Here is an 18,100-nt window from a genome sequence, read left to right on the forward strand (position 1 = left end):
ACAGATTGGGAGCAATTGTTCCACAGAAAGGGCACAACAGACATGTGGAGACTGTTTAAGGAGCAGTTGTTGCGAGTGATGCATAAATTTGTTCCTGTGAGACAGGTAAGAAGGGGTAGGACTAAGGAACCTTCGATGACGGGAACAGAGGTGCTTCTCGTCAAAAAGAAAAAGGCAGCTTACGTAAGGCGGAGGAAGCAAGGGTCTAGCACAGCTTTAGAGGATTACAGGCTTTCTCGGAAGGAGCTCAAAAGTGGACTGAGGAGGGCCAGGAGGCGGCACGAAAAAGGCTTGGCAGGAAGGATTAGGGAGAACCCGAAGGCATTTTACTCATACGTGAGGAATAAGAGAATGATCAGGGAGAAGGTAGGGCCGATCAGGGATAGCGTAGGGAACTTGTGCGTCGAGTCTGAGCAGATAGGGGAAGCCCTAAATGAGTTTCTTGTTTTGGTTTTCACTAAGGAAAGGGACCTTGTTGTGAATGAGAACTTTGAGGAGCAGGAAAACAGGCTTGAACAGCTCGAGATTGAGGAAGTTGATGTGCTGGAAATTTTAGCGAACGTTAAGATTAATAAGTCCCCAGGGCCAGACCAGATTTATCCTAGGTTGCTCGGGAAGCGAGAAAAGAGGTCGCTAAGCCACTGGCGAAGATCTTTGCTTCCTCACTCTCCCCTGGAGTCGTACCGGAAGATTGGAGGGAGGCAAATGTTGTTCCTCTTTTCAGGAAAGGGAATAGGGAAATCCCTGGAAATTACAGACCAGTCAGTCTTACGTCTGTGGTCAGCAAGGTTTTGGAAAGAATTCTGATTGGATTTATGACTATTTGGAAAAGCATAGCGTGATTAAAGGGAGTCAGCATGGCGTTGTGAGGGGCAGGTCATGCCTCACAAATCTTACTGAGTTCTTTGAGGAGGTCATGAGACAGGTTGACGAGGGTCGAGCAGTGGATGTGGTGTACATGGACTTCAGCAAGGCATTTGATAAGGTTCCCCACGGCAGGCTCATTCATAAAGTCAGGAGGTATGGGATACAGGGTGATTTGGCTGTCTGGATTCAGAATTGGTTGGCTGACAGGAGGCAGAGAGTGGTTGTAGATGGTAAGTATTCTGCATGGACAGTGCTGAGTGGTGTCCCGTAGGGCTCTGCTCTTCGTAGTTTTTATAAATGACTTAGATGAGGAGGTTGAGGGGTGGTTAGTATGTTTGCTGATCTTACAAAGGTTGGAGGTGCCATTGATAGTATCGAGGGCTATTGCAGGCTTCAGCGAGACATTGACAGAATGCAGTGCTGGGCTGAGAAATGGCAGATGGAGTTCAACCTGGATAAATGCGAAGTGATGCATTTTGGAAGGTCGAGCTTAAATGCTGAATATAAGATTAAAGGCAGGATTCTCGGCAGGGTGGAGGAACAGCGGGATCTTGATGTTCAAGCGCATAGTTCCCTGAAAGTTGCCACCCAGGTGGATAAGGTTGTTAAGAAAGCATATGGTGTTTTGGCTTTCATTAACAGGGGGATCGAGTTTAAGAGCCACGAGGTTATACTGCAGCTCTACCAAACCCTGGTGAGACCACACTTGGAATATTGTGTCCAGTTCTGGTTGCCCTATTATAGGAAAGATGTGGAGGCTTTGGAGAGGGTGCAAAGGAGGTTTACCAGGATGCTGCCTGGACTGGAGGGCTTGTCTAATGAGGAGAGGTTGACTGAGCTCGAACTTTTCTCTCTGGAGAGAAGGAGGAAGAGACGTGACCTGATCGAGGTGTACAAGGTAATGAGAAGTATGGACAGAGTCGATAGCCAGAGACTTTTCCCCAGGGCAGGATTGACTGCCACGAGGGGTCGTAGTTTTAAGGTGTTAGGAGGAAGGTATAGAGAAGACGTCAGAGGGAGGTTCTTTACCCAGAGAGTTGTGAGCGCATGGAATAGTTTGCCAGTTGTAGTCGTGGAAGCAGAGTCATTAGTGACATTTAAGCGACTGCTGGACATGCACATGAGGTGAATTGAGGGGAACGTAGGTTAGGTTATTTTATTTTTGGATTAAGATTATTCCATGGTGCAACATTGTGGGCCAAAGGCCGTGTACTGTGCTGTACTTTTCTATGTAACTAGAGAAATTGAGGTTTTGGTCAAGAAAAAGAACAAAGCATATATTAGGTATAGACGGCAGAGATCAAATGAATCCTTAGAAGAGAATAAAGCCAAAAGTCAGGAGAAGTATACTTGAGGGATATCAGCAGGGCAAAAAGAGAACATGATATAGTTTTGGCAAATAGGGTTAAGGAGAATTCAAAGGGATTTTATAAATGCATTAAGGACAAAAGAGAGAGCGGGGCTCCTTAAAGATCAGCAAGGCCGCCTATGTGTGGAACCGCAGGAGATGGAGGAGGTACTAAATGAGTATTTTGCATCAGTGTTTACTGTTGGAGAAGGATGTGGAAGATATAAAATATGGGGAAATAAATAGTGACATCTTGAAAAATGTCCGCATTACAGAGGAGGTGGTGCGGGGTGACTTAAAGTGTATAAGGGTGGATAAATCGCAGGACCTGATCAGGTCTACCCTAGAACTCTGTGGGAGGCTATGGAAGTGATTGCTGGGCCTTTTCTGATATACTTGTATCATTGATAGCCACAGATGAGTGCCGGAAGGCTGGAGGTTGGCTAATGTCGTGTCACTATTTAAGAAAGGTGACAAGGAAAAACAGAGAACTATAGACTCGTGAGCCTGACATTGGTGGAATTGCAAATTGTTGGGATCCTGAGGGACAGGAATTATATATATTTGGAAAGTAAAGACTCATTAGGGATGGTCACCATGGCTTTGTGAATGGGAAATCATGTCTTACTAACTTGATGGAGTTTTTTTGAAGTAATGAAGAGTATTGATGAGGGCAGAGCAGTGGATGTGATCCATATAGACTTCAGTAAGGTGTTCATCAAGGTTCCTTATGGTAAACTCATTCGCAAGATTAGATCACATGGAATACAGTGTGAGCTAGCCATTTGGATACAGAACTGGCTCGAAGGAAGAATACAGAGGGTGGTGGAGGAGGATTGCATTTTCAGACTGGACGCCTGTGACCAGTGGTGTGTCTCAAGGATTAGTGCTGGGTTCGCTGCTTTTCATAATTTTTTTGAACGATTTGGATGTGAACATGGGAGGCATGGTTAGTAAGTTTGCAGATGACACCAAAAGTGGAGGTGTAATGGATTTCCAAAGAAGTTTATGTCAGAGTACAGCGGGATCTTGATCAGATGGGCCAATGGGCCAAGGACTGGCAGATTGAGTTTAATTTAGATAAATGTGAGGTGCTGTATTTTGGGAAGACTTATATACTTAATGGAAAGGTCCTGGTGAGTGTTACTGAACAAAGAGATCTTGGAGCGTAGATTCATAGTTGCTTGAAAGTGGGGTTGCAGGTAGATAGGACAGTGAAGAAAGCTTTTAGTATCCTTGCTTTTATTGGTCAGTGCATTGAGTATGGGAGTTGGGATGTCATGTTGCTGCTGTACAGGACATTGGTTCGGCCACTTTTGAAGTACTACATGTTGTAAAACTTGAAAGAGTTCTGAAAAGATTTACAAGGATGTTGCCAGGGTTGGAGGATTTGAGCTGTAGGGAGAGGCTGAATAGACCCTTTTCCCTGGACCATTGGAGGCTGAGGGGTGACCTTACTGAGGTTTACTAAATTGTGAGGGCATAGATAGTGTAGGCAGCCAAGGTCTTTTCCTTGGGTTGGGAGAGTCCAAAACTGGAAGGCAGAGGTTTAAGTTGAGCAGTAAGATTTAAAAGGGACCTAAGAAGCAACTTTTTCACCCAGACGGAGGTCCGTAAATTGGCTAAGTTGCCAGCAGAAGTGGTGGAGCCTGATACAATTACAACATTTAAAAGACATCTGGATGGGTACATGAATAGAAGTGTTTAGAGGTAAATGGGCCAAATGCTGGCAAATGGGATTACATTTATCTAGGATATCTGGTCAGCTTGGACGAATTGGACTGAAGGGTCTGTTACTGTGCTGTATGTTTCTCTGACTGTCTGCCATCTAGAGGATCATCTCTGTGACCCCGTGACCAGAGACCATTGAACTGACTTCCCATTCGCCCATAACACCTATATTTCTTGTCTGTGTCTGTGTGCATATATTTGTAGGGGAAAGTTTAATCAGGGGGATTGAGCTTTAACTAAGTAGTGTTAATCACTGACAGTTCATAATTGTTTACCTGTAGTTAGAATCTGTTAATTTGTTATAAATAGTCATTCTTGCTGGGCATTGAATCCTTGTCTGTGCTTTCTTCAACCTGGGTCTAAAAGACAGGTAATTTGAGGAACTCTGTGTATTTTTATAAAATCTTTCATTTTTGTGAGGCGCCTGGAAATAGCCTGGCTTGATTTCCAGCACTCTACTTCAGGGAGGCATGACAACAGCATGAGAGGGAAATCATTTTTTTGAATGGCAGTTCAAGGTAATATTTTCAGTGTTTTAGCGAAGTATTAAGGGACGCTCTGAGTAATGTAGTTTCAGAGTAAATGATAAATTTTGGAATGTAGTTTGGAAATCTGTCTGAGAGGAAATGATTGATGTTTCCTTAAGTTTATACTCCACCTTCTCTTCTCACCCATGTTTCTTTCTAACACAGAGACAATAGGAACTGCAATCTACGTAAGAAAGTGCTTGATATTTGAATCCCACTACATTCAGAATGATCACAAAAGTTAAAGATTTAATCATATTCCTCAATGTCACCGATTTACCAGTCTGATTAACTCGGGTTAATAGAAAACAGTGTCCAGACTCCTGTACCTAAAGGCACGACCGTTTGTTACAGTTCTGACCACGAGCAAACAAATATGACTGTTTAAAACTAATTAATTCTCTAATTTAAATTCTGTTCCTTCTTAAACCCCTGCACACATATGCAAATTTATTTGGACAAAGGAAACAACACAGAGGTTACAAAAGGAGAAAAAATATTAGGGGAACACAGTTCAATAGCACCAGCCCACAGCATTCAATGAAATGTCTTTTGCTCTTCCCAAGTTCTTCTGATTCTCCAGTTTTCTTTCAAAGCCCTTTTACGGTTCTTATTGCTGACACAGGATAATTAGCACACTATTTGTTCAGATATTAAAGATGGCAGCTTATAGGCTAATGGTGAGTGAAAGTAGCTGGCTCCCTTCCAATTTTTTTGTTGCTTGTGCACATAGTGAGTGCTATGCTGTCCTTTTAGAGTCTTCAACTTTTCTCTCCCTGCATAGGCTATCCATCTACCTGGGGTGAATGAGAGAGTAGTTGCCACTGAATGCTTCTGACCTATATAATTAATCTTGAGTGAAAAACCTATCAACAGACAGTATCTGGCCAAAACTGTCCTTAGCACATGTGTGCACAAAAAGAGACATAGGCATAGACACACACGCCTGATGAATCCAGCGATCCTTCCCCACAGCTTGACCAAGGCAATATTGTTAGTGCCACCCACAATGGAACATAGGAAAATAGGGTTGGGAGTAGGCCATTCACCCCCTTCATCCTGTGCCACCATTCAATGAGATCATTGCTGACCTATGCCGAGAATGAATTCCAGCAATTTGTTTTAAAGTGCAGCATCATCATAGAGAAGGCATCACTAAGAATTGTGTTGGGGGAGTGGGGAAGCTTCATAGATGTTAGTTGGTCTACAGTCCCGGTTGTTCATCCAACAAGTCTTAATGTCAACAGATTATTTGACCTTGAAAGTCATCACAACCAAGGCCCAATTTTGTTCTGTTCTGTCTTGTCCACAACAATATGCTTGTCAGCTGACATCAGTAAGTATTTAATAGAAACCCTGGCTGATTCCCACTTGCCTGTAGCCTGGAACTGCGATAACCAGTCTTCCCCACCTCTTTATTGCAGTTTAGGATGGATCCTGGGAATTTCTGGTGTGTAGTTGCCTGTTTTGCTAACTGCCCCATTTGTGGACTTCTGCCAATATTCTCTGAGAAATTGATTGCAGACTGCCCTGTGAGTTTTTTGCTTTAAGTCACAAAGGTATGAGAGTGGGCCATTCAGCTTGTTGAGCTTGTTTCACTATTTAATTAGAAAATGTTTGATCATCATTGACCAGGCCAATTTCCCATATCATTTCCATTACCATTGATGTCATTAGTCTTCATAAATCTAGTAACTTCTATTTAGAAAATACTTAATGATTTTACTTCCACAGTACACTGGGTAGAGAATTCCAAAGATTGTGACCGTCCTCTGAGTAAGGAAATTCCTCCACATCTGAAATCAAAATGGCCAGTCCCTTATTTTGAGTAAATATCTCCTGGTTATGTACTCACCAGCCAGCAGTAACATTCTATTGATATCCACCTTGTCATGCCTTGGTAGAACTTTGTAACTTTCAAAAGGATCTCTCTCTCTCCTTCTTCAAAACTCTGAATAATGTAGACTTGGTTTTCTTAGTCTCTGTTCCTAAGACAATGCTAGGGATTAATTTGGTGACTTCTGATGCACTTCCTCTGCGGAAAGGATCTTTCCTTAGGTCAGGAGACCAAAATTGGAGTACTGCATGTGCGATCTCAGCAAGACATCTTCACTTTGGTATTCAAACCCATGTGTGATGAATGTGTTGTTTGCCTCCTTAATTGGTTGCTGTGCCTGCATGTTGGCTTTCAGTGAGTATGAATAAGGGCATTGAAGTCTTGGTTCCTCTGAAGCCTCCTTATGTAATAATTTACATTTTCACCTAGTTTTGTGTCATCAATAAGTTTGGAATTTTACCTTTAGCCCCCAAATTCTTACCATTTGTGTAGACTGCGAACAACACTGACCTTTGCGGTACCCCATTAGTAATAGCCCCCATGTTCTAGTCTTATTTGCTAACCTCCCCAGTGTCTTTTCAAAAGCCTTCTGAAAATCAAATTACATCACATCAACTAGTTCTCCTTTATCTGTGCTGAAATAAAATCCACAAACACCTCGAAGTGTGTAAACATGATTTCCTTCTCAAATCCACGTGGACTGTGCCCAATCATATCAATATTTTCTGTGTCAATTTATCACATCCTTTATAATAAATTTTTATTCATTCATGGTATGAGTTTGCCACAGGCCAGGTCAGTGTTCATTGCCCATCCCTAATTGCCCAGTTAAGTTTCAACCACATTGCTGTCATCTGGAGTCACATGTAAACCAGACCAGGTAAGAGCAACAGATTCCTTCCCTAAAAGACAATAGTGAACATGATGAGTTTTTCCTGACAATCAGCAATGGTTTCATGGTCATTGTTGGGTTGTAAATTCCAAATATTTGTCACATTCAAATTCCACCATCTGCCATAGCAGGATTCAAACCTAGGTCCCCAGAACATTACCAGAATAGCTGGATTAATAGTCCCGTGATCATACCACTAGGCCATCACCTTCTCTGAAGCCCATACGTGTGCAGTTCTCCATTCCACTCCCACCATCTCCTGACTTAAATAGTGGGTTACATTTGCTACTTATCCAGTCTGCCGGAGCCTTTTGATGTTGAATGAGTTAGCTGTTCACGTAGCTTTCGTTGCAATCGTTATCCTTTAAAGAGTTGCTATCATTCGAAGCTATCTCTTTCCTGCAGCATTCTTGGCATTGGTACCCAGGACATCAACGTGAAGGTGTGGCAATGTGTAATATGCAAGACTGTGCCTCCAAAGGAATGCATTAGTCTCAAGGAGTTCACTGCAGCCCTAATTTTATAGACATCAGCCTCAAGGTGACATCCATAGCGACATCTGTTGCCCGTCATTCTAGCAACAGTATCCATAGCAACATAGCTTCTCAACCACTCCTTGGTGCTTGGCTCTGTGCATCACTACTGAAAATAGCATGATATTTAATTTCCTGTTTTCCTAAAGAGGATTTCCATGTAGGCAGATTTCATAAGTCTGTGGTGATTTATTGTGTCCAGTATTCGCTGTAACATACTGAACATGACTGGATTTATAACAGTAGTTTTACAGAGTTCATACTGATATCACGAATGACAAAACATTCTATTTTATTTCCAAAAAAAATGCAAGGAATCAATTTACTGTTAACTCTTTGCCTAAATCTATTCTTTTCCATTGTGTTTTTGTGTCTGTATGTGTGTCATATTCCTTCTCTGGCTCTGTCTTACAGTGACCCTTGTTTTTCATCAATTATTACACTATTCAATTTTAATTTCAGCACAGTGAAAAGAATCCTTGCTTTGCTGAAAACAACACTCATTGCATTTTTTGTAGTCACAATCTGTCAAGACGTCAAAACTACAGTATCCCTTTGTGTTAACACAGGCATTTTTTTTCTTCACTTGATCATTGCGGACTACTCTAGTTCCTTAGAAATTAGCTCGAGCCTTACTTAGATAATCATGAAAAGCCTAGGGGATCAAACAGAAGACCATTGCTACTTTAATCCAGATTAAGCCTTTCTGAACTCCTTGACTGCGGAACTTGGAAGGACAACTGCAGGCTATTGTGGCTAAGCATACAAACCAGTCCTAGTACGATAAAGCAAAAATAATGCAAGTGATTATACGTACTGAGCTACACGGCCTTATTGGAAAAAAATTTGCGAAATCACTCCGGCGCTTGTAATTCTAGAAATTAGGTTTGAAATATGATTCCTGGTTAACCTAATGTGGTGGCTCGTTATTAATTTACCATGTAGCCTGTGAACCACCACAGCACTGTTGCCATAACATCAGAAAGTTTTACAAGGCTTCCAGAAACCTTTTGAAGATAAATCTGAAGCTAAGGAAATTAAACGTGTGTTTCTCCAACTTGATGGTTTGACATTCCATAATGTGTTACAAATTTTGAGGCTTCCTGTTTGTGCTGAACCTGCTTCCTATGTTGCAGCAACAGTGTTGCTATCATTGCTTGATTGCCAGTTTTACCTTGTATTTCATGCTGTAAAAACATTTAAAAATGATGAGCAGGGAAAGGCACCCTATTGCATCAAGCTTGTCCCCCATTCCTGATGGTTGGAGCACTTTAACTAGACACTCTCCACCCCCACAACCACTTGCATCATACAGGCTCGAGGAAATGATATTCTCTGGAAAATTTCCCTCTAACACTCTCTCAACTGATTGAAATCACTCCAAGAGATTAGATGGATCAAGTGGAAGTTGGTGATGCAATGACACAGTGTCTTCACCACTGTATGGGAAATGTGTATTTCAAAGATACATGATTTTGAGAGGAAAAATAAAGGGACACCCCTTATTATCATACCATGTCCCCAGGTTCTGCTAATCTTTGATTAATGCTTCAACATTTCTACTGGCAGACAGAATGAAGCAGTTAATGCTCAATTCAGGCATGAATTAATTGCTGAGGTTTTGCTCCACATGGTTCAAACTGATCAGCAAAGACTTTAAGAGAAGAATTTTATTTATACTGTGCCTTTCATGATCTCAGAGCATCCCAAAGTACTTCACAGCTGGCTAAGTATACTTTTCAAAAAGTATCGTCAATGTTATCGGAGGTGTGATGGCTTGTTTGTGTGCAGTAAATTCCTGAGTAGCAGTATGAAATGGCCAGGTAATTTATTGAAGGGCTGTTATTTGAGGTTTAAATGTTGGCCGGAATAAGGCAATGAAGTTAGTGATAAGCAAATGAAGGAGTAACATTTATCAAAAATATGGTCTTGATATCTCCAGTGTTCACTGAAAGTTTTGATTGATTCGCCCCTTGATAGTGCACAGCAAGGTGATGTGATCTCAGCAAAACATGACAAACATACTTGCAGTACAGCATATTGTAGGAACTGCAGATGCTGGAGAATCTGAGATAACAATGTGTAGAGCTGGACGAACACAGCAGGCCAAGCAGCATCGGAGGAGCAGGAAAGCTGACGTTTTGGGCCTAGGTCTAGGCCCGAAACGTCAGCTTTCCTGCTCCTCTGATGCTGCTTGGTCTCCTGTGTTCGTCCAGCTCCACACCTTGTTATTGTAGTAGAGCATAGCAGATCATGGAGGAAGAATCCTTCAATTGGTCCATTTATCACCTGCATGCTATTATCAAATTAGCAGGCATTAATGTATGCAGTTTGTTTTCCTTTTCTGTGGTATATGAATAATGTAACCTTTCTTGCCTGCCCTGTCTCACTGGGAACACTCTTAACTCTGAATCAGAAGGCTTAGGTTCATATTCTTTTCTGAGACTTGAAGCTGAAATTCAGGAAGATACTTCCAGTGCTGCATTGTTAAAAATGCTGCCTTTCAGCTGAAATGTTAAGTCAAGGTGCCAGTGTACCCCTTTTGACGGACAGTTCAGTCAGGGACAGGCAATAAATCTGGCCTTGCCGGTGCTACTCGCATACCGCTAATGAGTTCAAAATAAAAGCCATAAAAGGTCCCATGGCACGTTGCTGAGAAAGTGGACAAACTGCGTGTTCAACCAAAATCACTACAGTAGATAGTGTGTTCATTATTTATTTGCTGTTTGTGAAAGCTTGTCTGCAAAATGGCTGCCATGTTTTCTACATTACAGTAGTAACTACATTTCGAAATTGTTTATGTAGGCTACATAAATGCAAGTTTTTTCAATCTGTATATATAGATTGAGTATATTAAGATTAAATGCTTTTACACATGCAGTTTAGGGTAAGTGATAATTCTGTTCTCAAGTTCCAAAGGGTTTCTGTTTCATTAATTTTTAACCTTATTTACTGATTAGATTTACAATGTGGATCACCAGCAACTGACCGAGACCCTGCTGCCAGTCTCAGTCAACGTAGACATGGCTCGAGTGATGGAGGTGTTTCTGACTCAGCTGCGGTAAGACATAAGAAAGAATTTTCATTTCCACAGCATCTTTCACCTTCTCAGATCACCCCAAAGCATTTTACCGCCAGTTAAGCACTTCTGAAGCATAGTCATTGTCATAATGCAAAAGATGGGGCAATGAAATTGTACCCAGCAAGCTCCAGAAACAGTAATGTGGTTATGAACAGGCAACCTGATTATAATTGGTTTGAGGAATATGTAGTGACCACAACTCTGTGGAGAACTCCCCTGTTCCTGTTGAATAATAGCCATGGAAGCCTTCGCTAGCACCTGAGAGGGTGCTAGTTTGGAGTGCCAGATTTTGTTTTTTGATTTTGCCAGTTTTGGAGTTGGACCCTACAGCCATTGATAGAATTTCAAGATTGCTACCAACTTAGCTACTGCATACCTGCGACCTTTAACCCAGGAGAAGATTGATGCTAATTGGTGTGGTGTTTATTACATTATTCATTTTGTAGGATGTGAGTGTCGTGAGCTGGCGAGCATCTATTGCTTGTCTTTACTTGAGAAGGTGGCGGTGAGCTGCCTGACCCACAATGCCATTAGGGAGGAAATTCAGGTGCTGTCTAAGAATCTTTGGTGAATTTCTGCAGTGCATCTTGTGGATGGCACTCTGCTGCTATTGAGTGTTGGTGGTGGAGGGAATGGGTGCTTGTGGATGTAGTGCCAATCGAGTGGACTGCATTGTCCTGGATAGTATCAAGCTCCTTGAGTGTTGTTGGCGTTGCACCCGTCCAGGCAAGTGGGGAGTATTACATCATACTGCCGACTTGTGCCTTACAGATGGTGGACAGTCTTTAGGGAGCTAGGCGATGAGTTACTTGCCACGGTATTCCAAGCCACTGACCTGCTCTTGTAGCCACTTTGTTTATGTGGTGAGTCCAATGAGTTCCTGATCAATGATAACACCAGACAACAAAGTGTGGAGCTGGATGAACACAGCAGGCCAAGCAGCATCTTAAGGGCACAAAAGCCGAAGTTTGGGGTCTACACTCTTCATTAGAAAAGGTTTTCTGATGAAGTGTCTAGACCCGAAACTTCAGCTTCAGTGCCCCAAGATGCTGCTTGGCCTGCTGTGTTCATCCAGCTCCACACTTTGTTACCTCAGATTCTCCAACATCTGCAGTTCCCATTATCTTTGATATAATGATAACCCCAGGTACGTTGGTAATGGGGAATTCAGTGATGGTAACACCTCTGAGTGTTGAGGGGTGGTGGTTAGATTGTCTGTTATTGGTGATGGTCATTTCCTGGCATTTGTGTGGCACAAATGTTACTTGCCACTTGTCAGCCCAAGCTTGGATATTGCCCAGATCTTATTACACTGAAGAACCCAGGTGTAGAATAGTTAGTCTGTTGCTGCCATCACTGTCTGGCAGACTGTCTACTTATCAGCCAAGTTCCTACGCCATCCATTTCAAAAATTAGGTAGTATGTTGCTGTTTTCTTGAGGAGTTAGTTGTGGAATTAAAATTTCAGCATTTTATTCTGCAAGCTTGATTTTAGTGTCTGTACCAGCTGAGGCCCACCATGAAGGCACCATCAACCTTGTCCCTCGCCTGAGGCATGGTGACCTTTGCAGTGGTGAGAATGCAAAGCTACCAGAGGGAGTGGTTGAAGTGAAGAGCTGATAATTTGAAGAGAAGCTGCATAAGCAATGTAGAAAGTGACTGAGTTCCTAGGGGTGCATAAATCCTGACCTAGACCATGGAGCTGAATGGCTTGTTTCTGAGCTAAACATTCTAATGTAAGGTGTAAAATTATACATTCAAAAAGGTGAAATTTGCTCATTATCCCATCAATTTAAGGGTGATGCACAAGTATTGAGCTGGACTGAGATGTTAAAATACAGGCTGGCATCCCTGACCCCATGATAACCAAGCATAGAATGGAAGCACTAGTCTTGCAGCAGGAGCTTTGGTTATGCAATCATCAGTGAGATCTGGGTTTAATTCTCATACACAGTTCTTTGAACTGCAGAGTTTCTGGTCCTGCTGTATGTATAATTTATTTGAATTGTTTGTGCATTCTCTCCATTTCTTTCCCCCTGTCCCCTCCTGACAGATTACTTTTGGGTATACAGAAAGTACAGCCCCCCCCTCAATCCCTTGTCCAAAGTCCTGGGAACATGATTGCTGCTGATTGGGAGGTTGACCGCCTGCTCTGGGTGAGAACAGTGGAAAATATTGCCACTGCAACAAATACACTGACCTCCCTAGCTCAGCTCCTCGATGAAATTGGAAACATCGTGATTAATGATAACATCGCATCTGAGGTGAGTGTGAGCCAATAGCTTTTCATTTGTCAGAGTTTTAGATGTTCCTCCTCCCTCTCGAGAATGCACAATCCATTTGCTGCACTGTAGTTCCACACGTTCATAGCATAGAATGATAGAAAACTTATATCACAGAAGGAAACTATCTGACTTTTATCGTCTGTGCCAGTCTACTCCAAGAACAATTGCTCTTGTCCCACTCCCCTAGCATTTCTCCTTAGTCCTGTACATCCTCTACCTTTTAAATAATTATCCAATTCCCCTTTGATAACAGCTATTGAATTTTTGATAGAAACAGGAGTTGATTTTTATTTTGGATGGCACAGTGGCTCAGGGGTTACACTGCTGCCTCATAATGCCAGGGACCTGAGTTCGATTCCACCTTCGGGTGACTGCCTGGAGTTTGTACATGCTCCCCATGTCAGCATATGTTTCCTCCAGGTGCTCCGGTTTCCTCCCACAGTCCAAAGATGTGCAGGTTAGGTGGATTGGCCATGCTAAATTGTGCCATAATATCCATGAATTTGCAGACTAAGTGGGTAAACCTTGGGAAATCTAGGATTATGGGGTTGTGGTAGGGGGTGAGTCTGGGTGGGATGCTCTTTGGAGGGTGATATATACTCGATGGGCGGAATGGCCTGCTTCCACATTGCAGGGATTCTATGAATGCCCAAAAGATACCGATCCCTTTTCAGCTGAGGAATCATAGTAATCCGAAGGGATGTGGGAGATGATGGTAGGGGACAAATGAGAGTAACTTTCCAAATTAGGAAATAAGTAATGAGGAACTTTGACAAAATAAATGAGGCAAACATAATTGCACTGGCAGAAACTGGTAACCAGTGGATAAAGACAATGTAATTTTCAAAAGAATCAGAGGAGAGAGGATTATTACAACTAGTTATTACAAACTGGAATACGCTGTTGGAAAGAGAGATTAAAACAGCTAGGTTCAATGGTAGCCAAAGGAGGAGGTATTGGACAAAGTATAAGGATGTGGGATTAATTGAACAGCTCTTTCAAAGAACTGGGACAAGGCAATGAATAGTTGAGCTTTGTGATGATGAGTAGGCTGTGTTTTCTCAAATTTTAATGCCTTTCTTTTTCCTCAGCAGGGTCGTCTAATTTAATTGTGTTTTTGTTCTTTAATCGAAGGCCCTCTCTCTATCTTTTCTTTCTGTCTTCACAGGTGTACAGTGCTCTGGCCTCTGTTCAACAATCACTTGAGGAGCTGGAGGCTGGGCGACTCTTGTCAGCTTTTAAGGCCAGCAAAGATGGCATCACTTCATCTGAGAAAGCTTTCTTTGATCCATCTCTCCTCCACCTACTGTACTTCCCAGATGATCAGAAGTTTGCCATTTACATCCCCTTATTTCTGCCAATGTGTGTCCCCATTTTGCTGTCCCTATTAAAGACCGCCAAGGACTTTAAATGGAAAAAGAAGGTGGATTGAGGAGGTGGTGAACTGGCAAGAACCAATTGATGGTTCCACGTGGACTTGAGATATCTCATTTGTGAACGGATATTATTAATAGGGCTCAAATATTTGTAAATATTTTGGATTTTGTTCAATTTAAATTATTGGAAGGTCTTGCCCTCCTTATTGATTGCATGACGAAATAGAGTTCTGCAGATACCTACAGCCTGAATACGTCAGCAAACATAGGAGTGATGGGTGATTGCGTTACGAAGCGAGCCTTGGACAATGTTGATGCCTCGGTTTTATGCACACCTTGATTTATTCTTCACCCTCTTTATCTTGCTATATATCTGTGGCTGTCTACTTTTACCACATGTATCACTTATCACTCTGCCATTTTGTGTCTCTCTTCGCACCATTGCAACATCCCCACCAGGCCGTCACCTCCCCTCGCTTGTAGTGTTTCAATCCACCTTTTTGCCCCTTTCTCTCCCCGCATCCATATCTACCCATATCTTCCTTGGTGTTCTGACATAAGCTGTTCAATTACCATGGGTTTTATCTTGTAAATGTTGTGTTCTATCTTGTAAGTGTGGTTTTGTGTTGCTGCATTTAATCAAGTCGCATCGTTAATGAATTCCTGCTTCATGATGTGTACAATAGTAGAATCTGAGCACAGTAAGGAGATATAATCTTCATCTAAAATAAAGAAACTATCTCAGGTAAAACATGTTATAAAGTGTGGTTATTGCAGATAAAATGCAGTTGATTACAATATTTACAAGTATTAAGATTTACAAAACAAAGCTTCTCTCTCTCTCTCTCTCTCTCTCTGTCTCGCTCTCTCTCTCTGTCTCGCGCTCTCTCTCTCTGTCTCTCGCTCTCTCTCTCTGTCTCGCGCTCTCTCTCTCTCTGTCTCTCGCTCTCTCTCTCTGTCTCGCGCTCTCTCTCTCTCTGTCTCTCGCTCTCTCTCTCTGTCTCGCTCTCTCTCTCTCTGTCTCTCGCTCTCTCTCTCTGTCTCGCGCGCTCTCTCCCTCTGTCTCGCGCGCTCTCTCCCTCTGTCTCGCGCGCTCTCTCCCTCTGTCTCGCGCGCTCTCTCCCTCTGTCTCGCGCGCTCTCTCCCTCTGTCTCGTGCTCTCTCTCCCTCTGTCTCGCGCTCTCTCTCCCTCTGTCTCGCGCGCTCTCTCCCTCTGTCTCGCGCGCTCTCTCCCTCTGTCTCGCGCGCTCTCTCCCTCTGTCTCGCGCGCTCTCTCCCTCTGTCTCGCGCGCTCTCTCCCTCTGTCTCGCGCGCTCTGTCTGTCTGTCCCCCTTGTACCCTGTCTCTGTCTCCAGAAGTAATGGCAGATCTGCTAAATATTTCCAGCACTTTGTTTATTTTTTTAAATTTACAGCATTTACAATATTTTGCTTTTAATTTAGTAACCCAGATAACCTCAGAGAGCTGGTTCTAAATTCACTTGACAAGCTGTGGAGTCAAAGTTTAAAAACAATAAAGGGACCAGTCTGTGTAGGCCAATTACTTTGGTTGCTTAGATTACTGAAAACTAGAAGTCATGATTGCAGGCTGAGGGCAGGTCTAGGTTGGATTCTTATTTTTCTAGGGAACAGTAATGTTGTGGAACAGAATGATGGCTCCTGATGCGAACACTAATTCACCGAATCCCTTGAAGCAAGAGCTAACCTGGTTCTGACTGGCGTGAAGATCACTTAATACAACAGGTATGTAACTGGCAAGATTAATCAGGCTGTACTGATATCTTGGACTAATTTTGATGTATCGAAGAGTTTTCCTAATTGACCCTGGTTTCTGTCTGTTTTACTGATTTCCCCCCCCCCAGGAGTCTATATGACTCTGGATGTTTGTGGAGTACCTGTATTGCGGTGCATAATGACTATATGGGACAGGTTGGATGGATCAGTGGGCCTTTTGTGTTTTTTGACTGTTTTTGTTTTATTTGGCACAGTTACCTGGTGCCGGTTGGAATGTTTGTAGAGGACTGCTTAAAGTTTTGAGTATGGGCGAGAGAATGAATAATTCTACCTCCAAATATTGTTCTCATTTCAGTGATTTTGCAAGGGTAAAGTGAGCTACTCAGACTGTAAAAATGAACACCGCAGTCTTTGCCAGCTTCTGTCCTAATATATTACAGACCATTCAATAATACTTCTGCACAGCAGCTCTCAAACACAAAGTTTTCACCTCCTCAAGGAGGAGGGCAGCCTGGGTCCACCATCAGCTCCACGTTTCAATCCAAGTCTCACATCATACTGTACTGACTTTGCTGTCCCTTTTTAATGTGACTGTTCACCTATTTTTGTAAATATTGTAATCCACTGCATTTTACCTGCAATAACTACACTCTGGAATATGTTTTACCCGTGAGAGTTTCTTTATTTTAGATGAAAGAGTAAACCTGTTAAACTCACTGTTCTTTAAGGTGGACACAAAAGATTCCTTGACATTCTTAGAAGATTAGTGATCTCCTCACTTATCCTTCCACCAAAATCAGTGAAATAAATTAGCTGGTTCCTGTCACGTTGTTAACGGTGTTGGAGCTTGCTGCATGCAGAATGGCTACTGTTTCTAAAATTACTGTAGTGATTGCACTTCACTATGATTTCTTTCACTTTGTGCTGTCCTGAGGGTGGTGAATACTGCTGTAGAAATACAAATCTTTTCTATGTGAAGCGCAGCAACATTACTGTTTTAAAAACTCAGTGCCTAATATAGCCAGAGGATGTGTTTTACCCTAGATTAAACCCCCTCCTGTACATACACAGGGGTAACTACTGCTTTGTGTAGTAGGCTCCTTCATTAGGATACTTTTTCAGAATCTCCTCTCTCATGTAAAACAATGATCTTTCACCAAGTCAATGTATCAATATTGCCACATAAATCTCATGCTGGCCAGCAGGGAACTCTTAAAAACATGCCACGAGAAGACCAGATGGTAGACTTTTCTGCATTAAATTCTGGATAAGGACAGACTCCATCAGGGAAAAAAATTATAGTAGACCACATTAATTTCCACTTCCAGTTGGAGTATCAGTTCTAGTTTTCTGACAAATGTATTTCTTTTCCGGAAACCTTGTGTGGGCATGTAGATGAAATTCTGTTTCCCTACTCCCCACAATGTTGTGACCTTCATCACGCACCACCCTGACACACTCATCCCATAGTACAGCGAATGATGAGTGACTGTATCAGGCATTAAGAGTTAACAAATGAGTGACATATTTTCTTCATTTCAAATAGACAGGACAAATCGTGGAAAACCTTGATTGTGCCATCCGCTGCCACTTTAAAAATGCAAGGATGGGTAGTGAAACCAGCTAAATTGTATTTGTAAGGAGCCAGCATGGACTTGATTAGCCAAATACAGCATTCTGTGCTGTGGTCATTCTGTGATTTTATTCAACTGCTCTGTTGAACAGTGTGGAACAAGTATGATGTTTGGGATTATTTGCCCTTGCAGTCCCCTATGACACTATAACTGGGATCTCAGGTCTTTATTTTACTGACGTGATCATCGTACATTTTAGTGAGAAATAAAAATTCCAAGGGGAAAATGCACCATCTGTGGTTTAGTAGGAAGATTA

At 42.3% G+C, this 18,100-nt stretch overlaps 1 protein-coding gene across 1 annotated transcript in view; it reads left to right on the forward strand.

The window, feature by feature from the left end:
* Positions 1-15,233, forward strand: part of pigs (phosphatidylinositol glycan anchor biosynthesis, class S) — a 62,468-nt gene extending 47,235 nt beyond the window's left edge. The window contains exons 9-11 of the mRNA XM_059655454.1: positions 10,696-10,796; positions 12,870-13,080; positions 14,270-15,233. Of these exons, the coding sequence (XP_059511437.1) occupies positions 10,696-10,796; positions 12,870-13,080; positions 14,270-14,533 (576 nt within the window). The 3' untranslated portion in view covers positions 14,534-15,233. The remainder of the gene's footprint in view (positions 1-10,695; positions 10,797-12,869; positions 13,081-14,269) is intronic.
* The last annotated feature ends 2,867 nt before the right edge of the window (positions 15,234-18,100 follow it).

Source organism: Stegostoma tigrinum, chromosome 27 (assembly GCF_030684315.1).
Source record: "Stegostoma tigrinum isolate sSteTig4 chromosome 27, sSteTig4.hap1, whole genome shotgun sequence".
NCBI classification, from domain to species: Eukaryota; Metazoa; Chordata; class Chondrichthyes; order Orectolobiformes; family Stegostomatidae; genus Stegostoma; species Stegostoma tigrinum.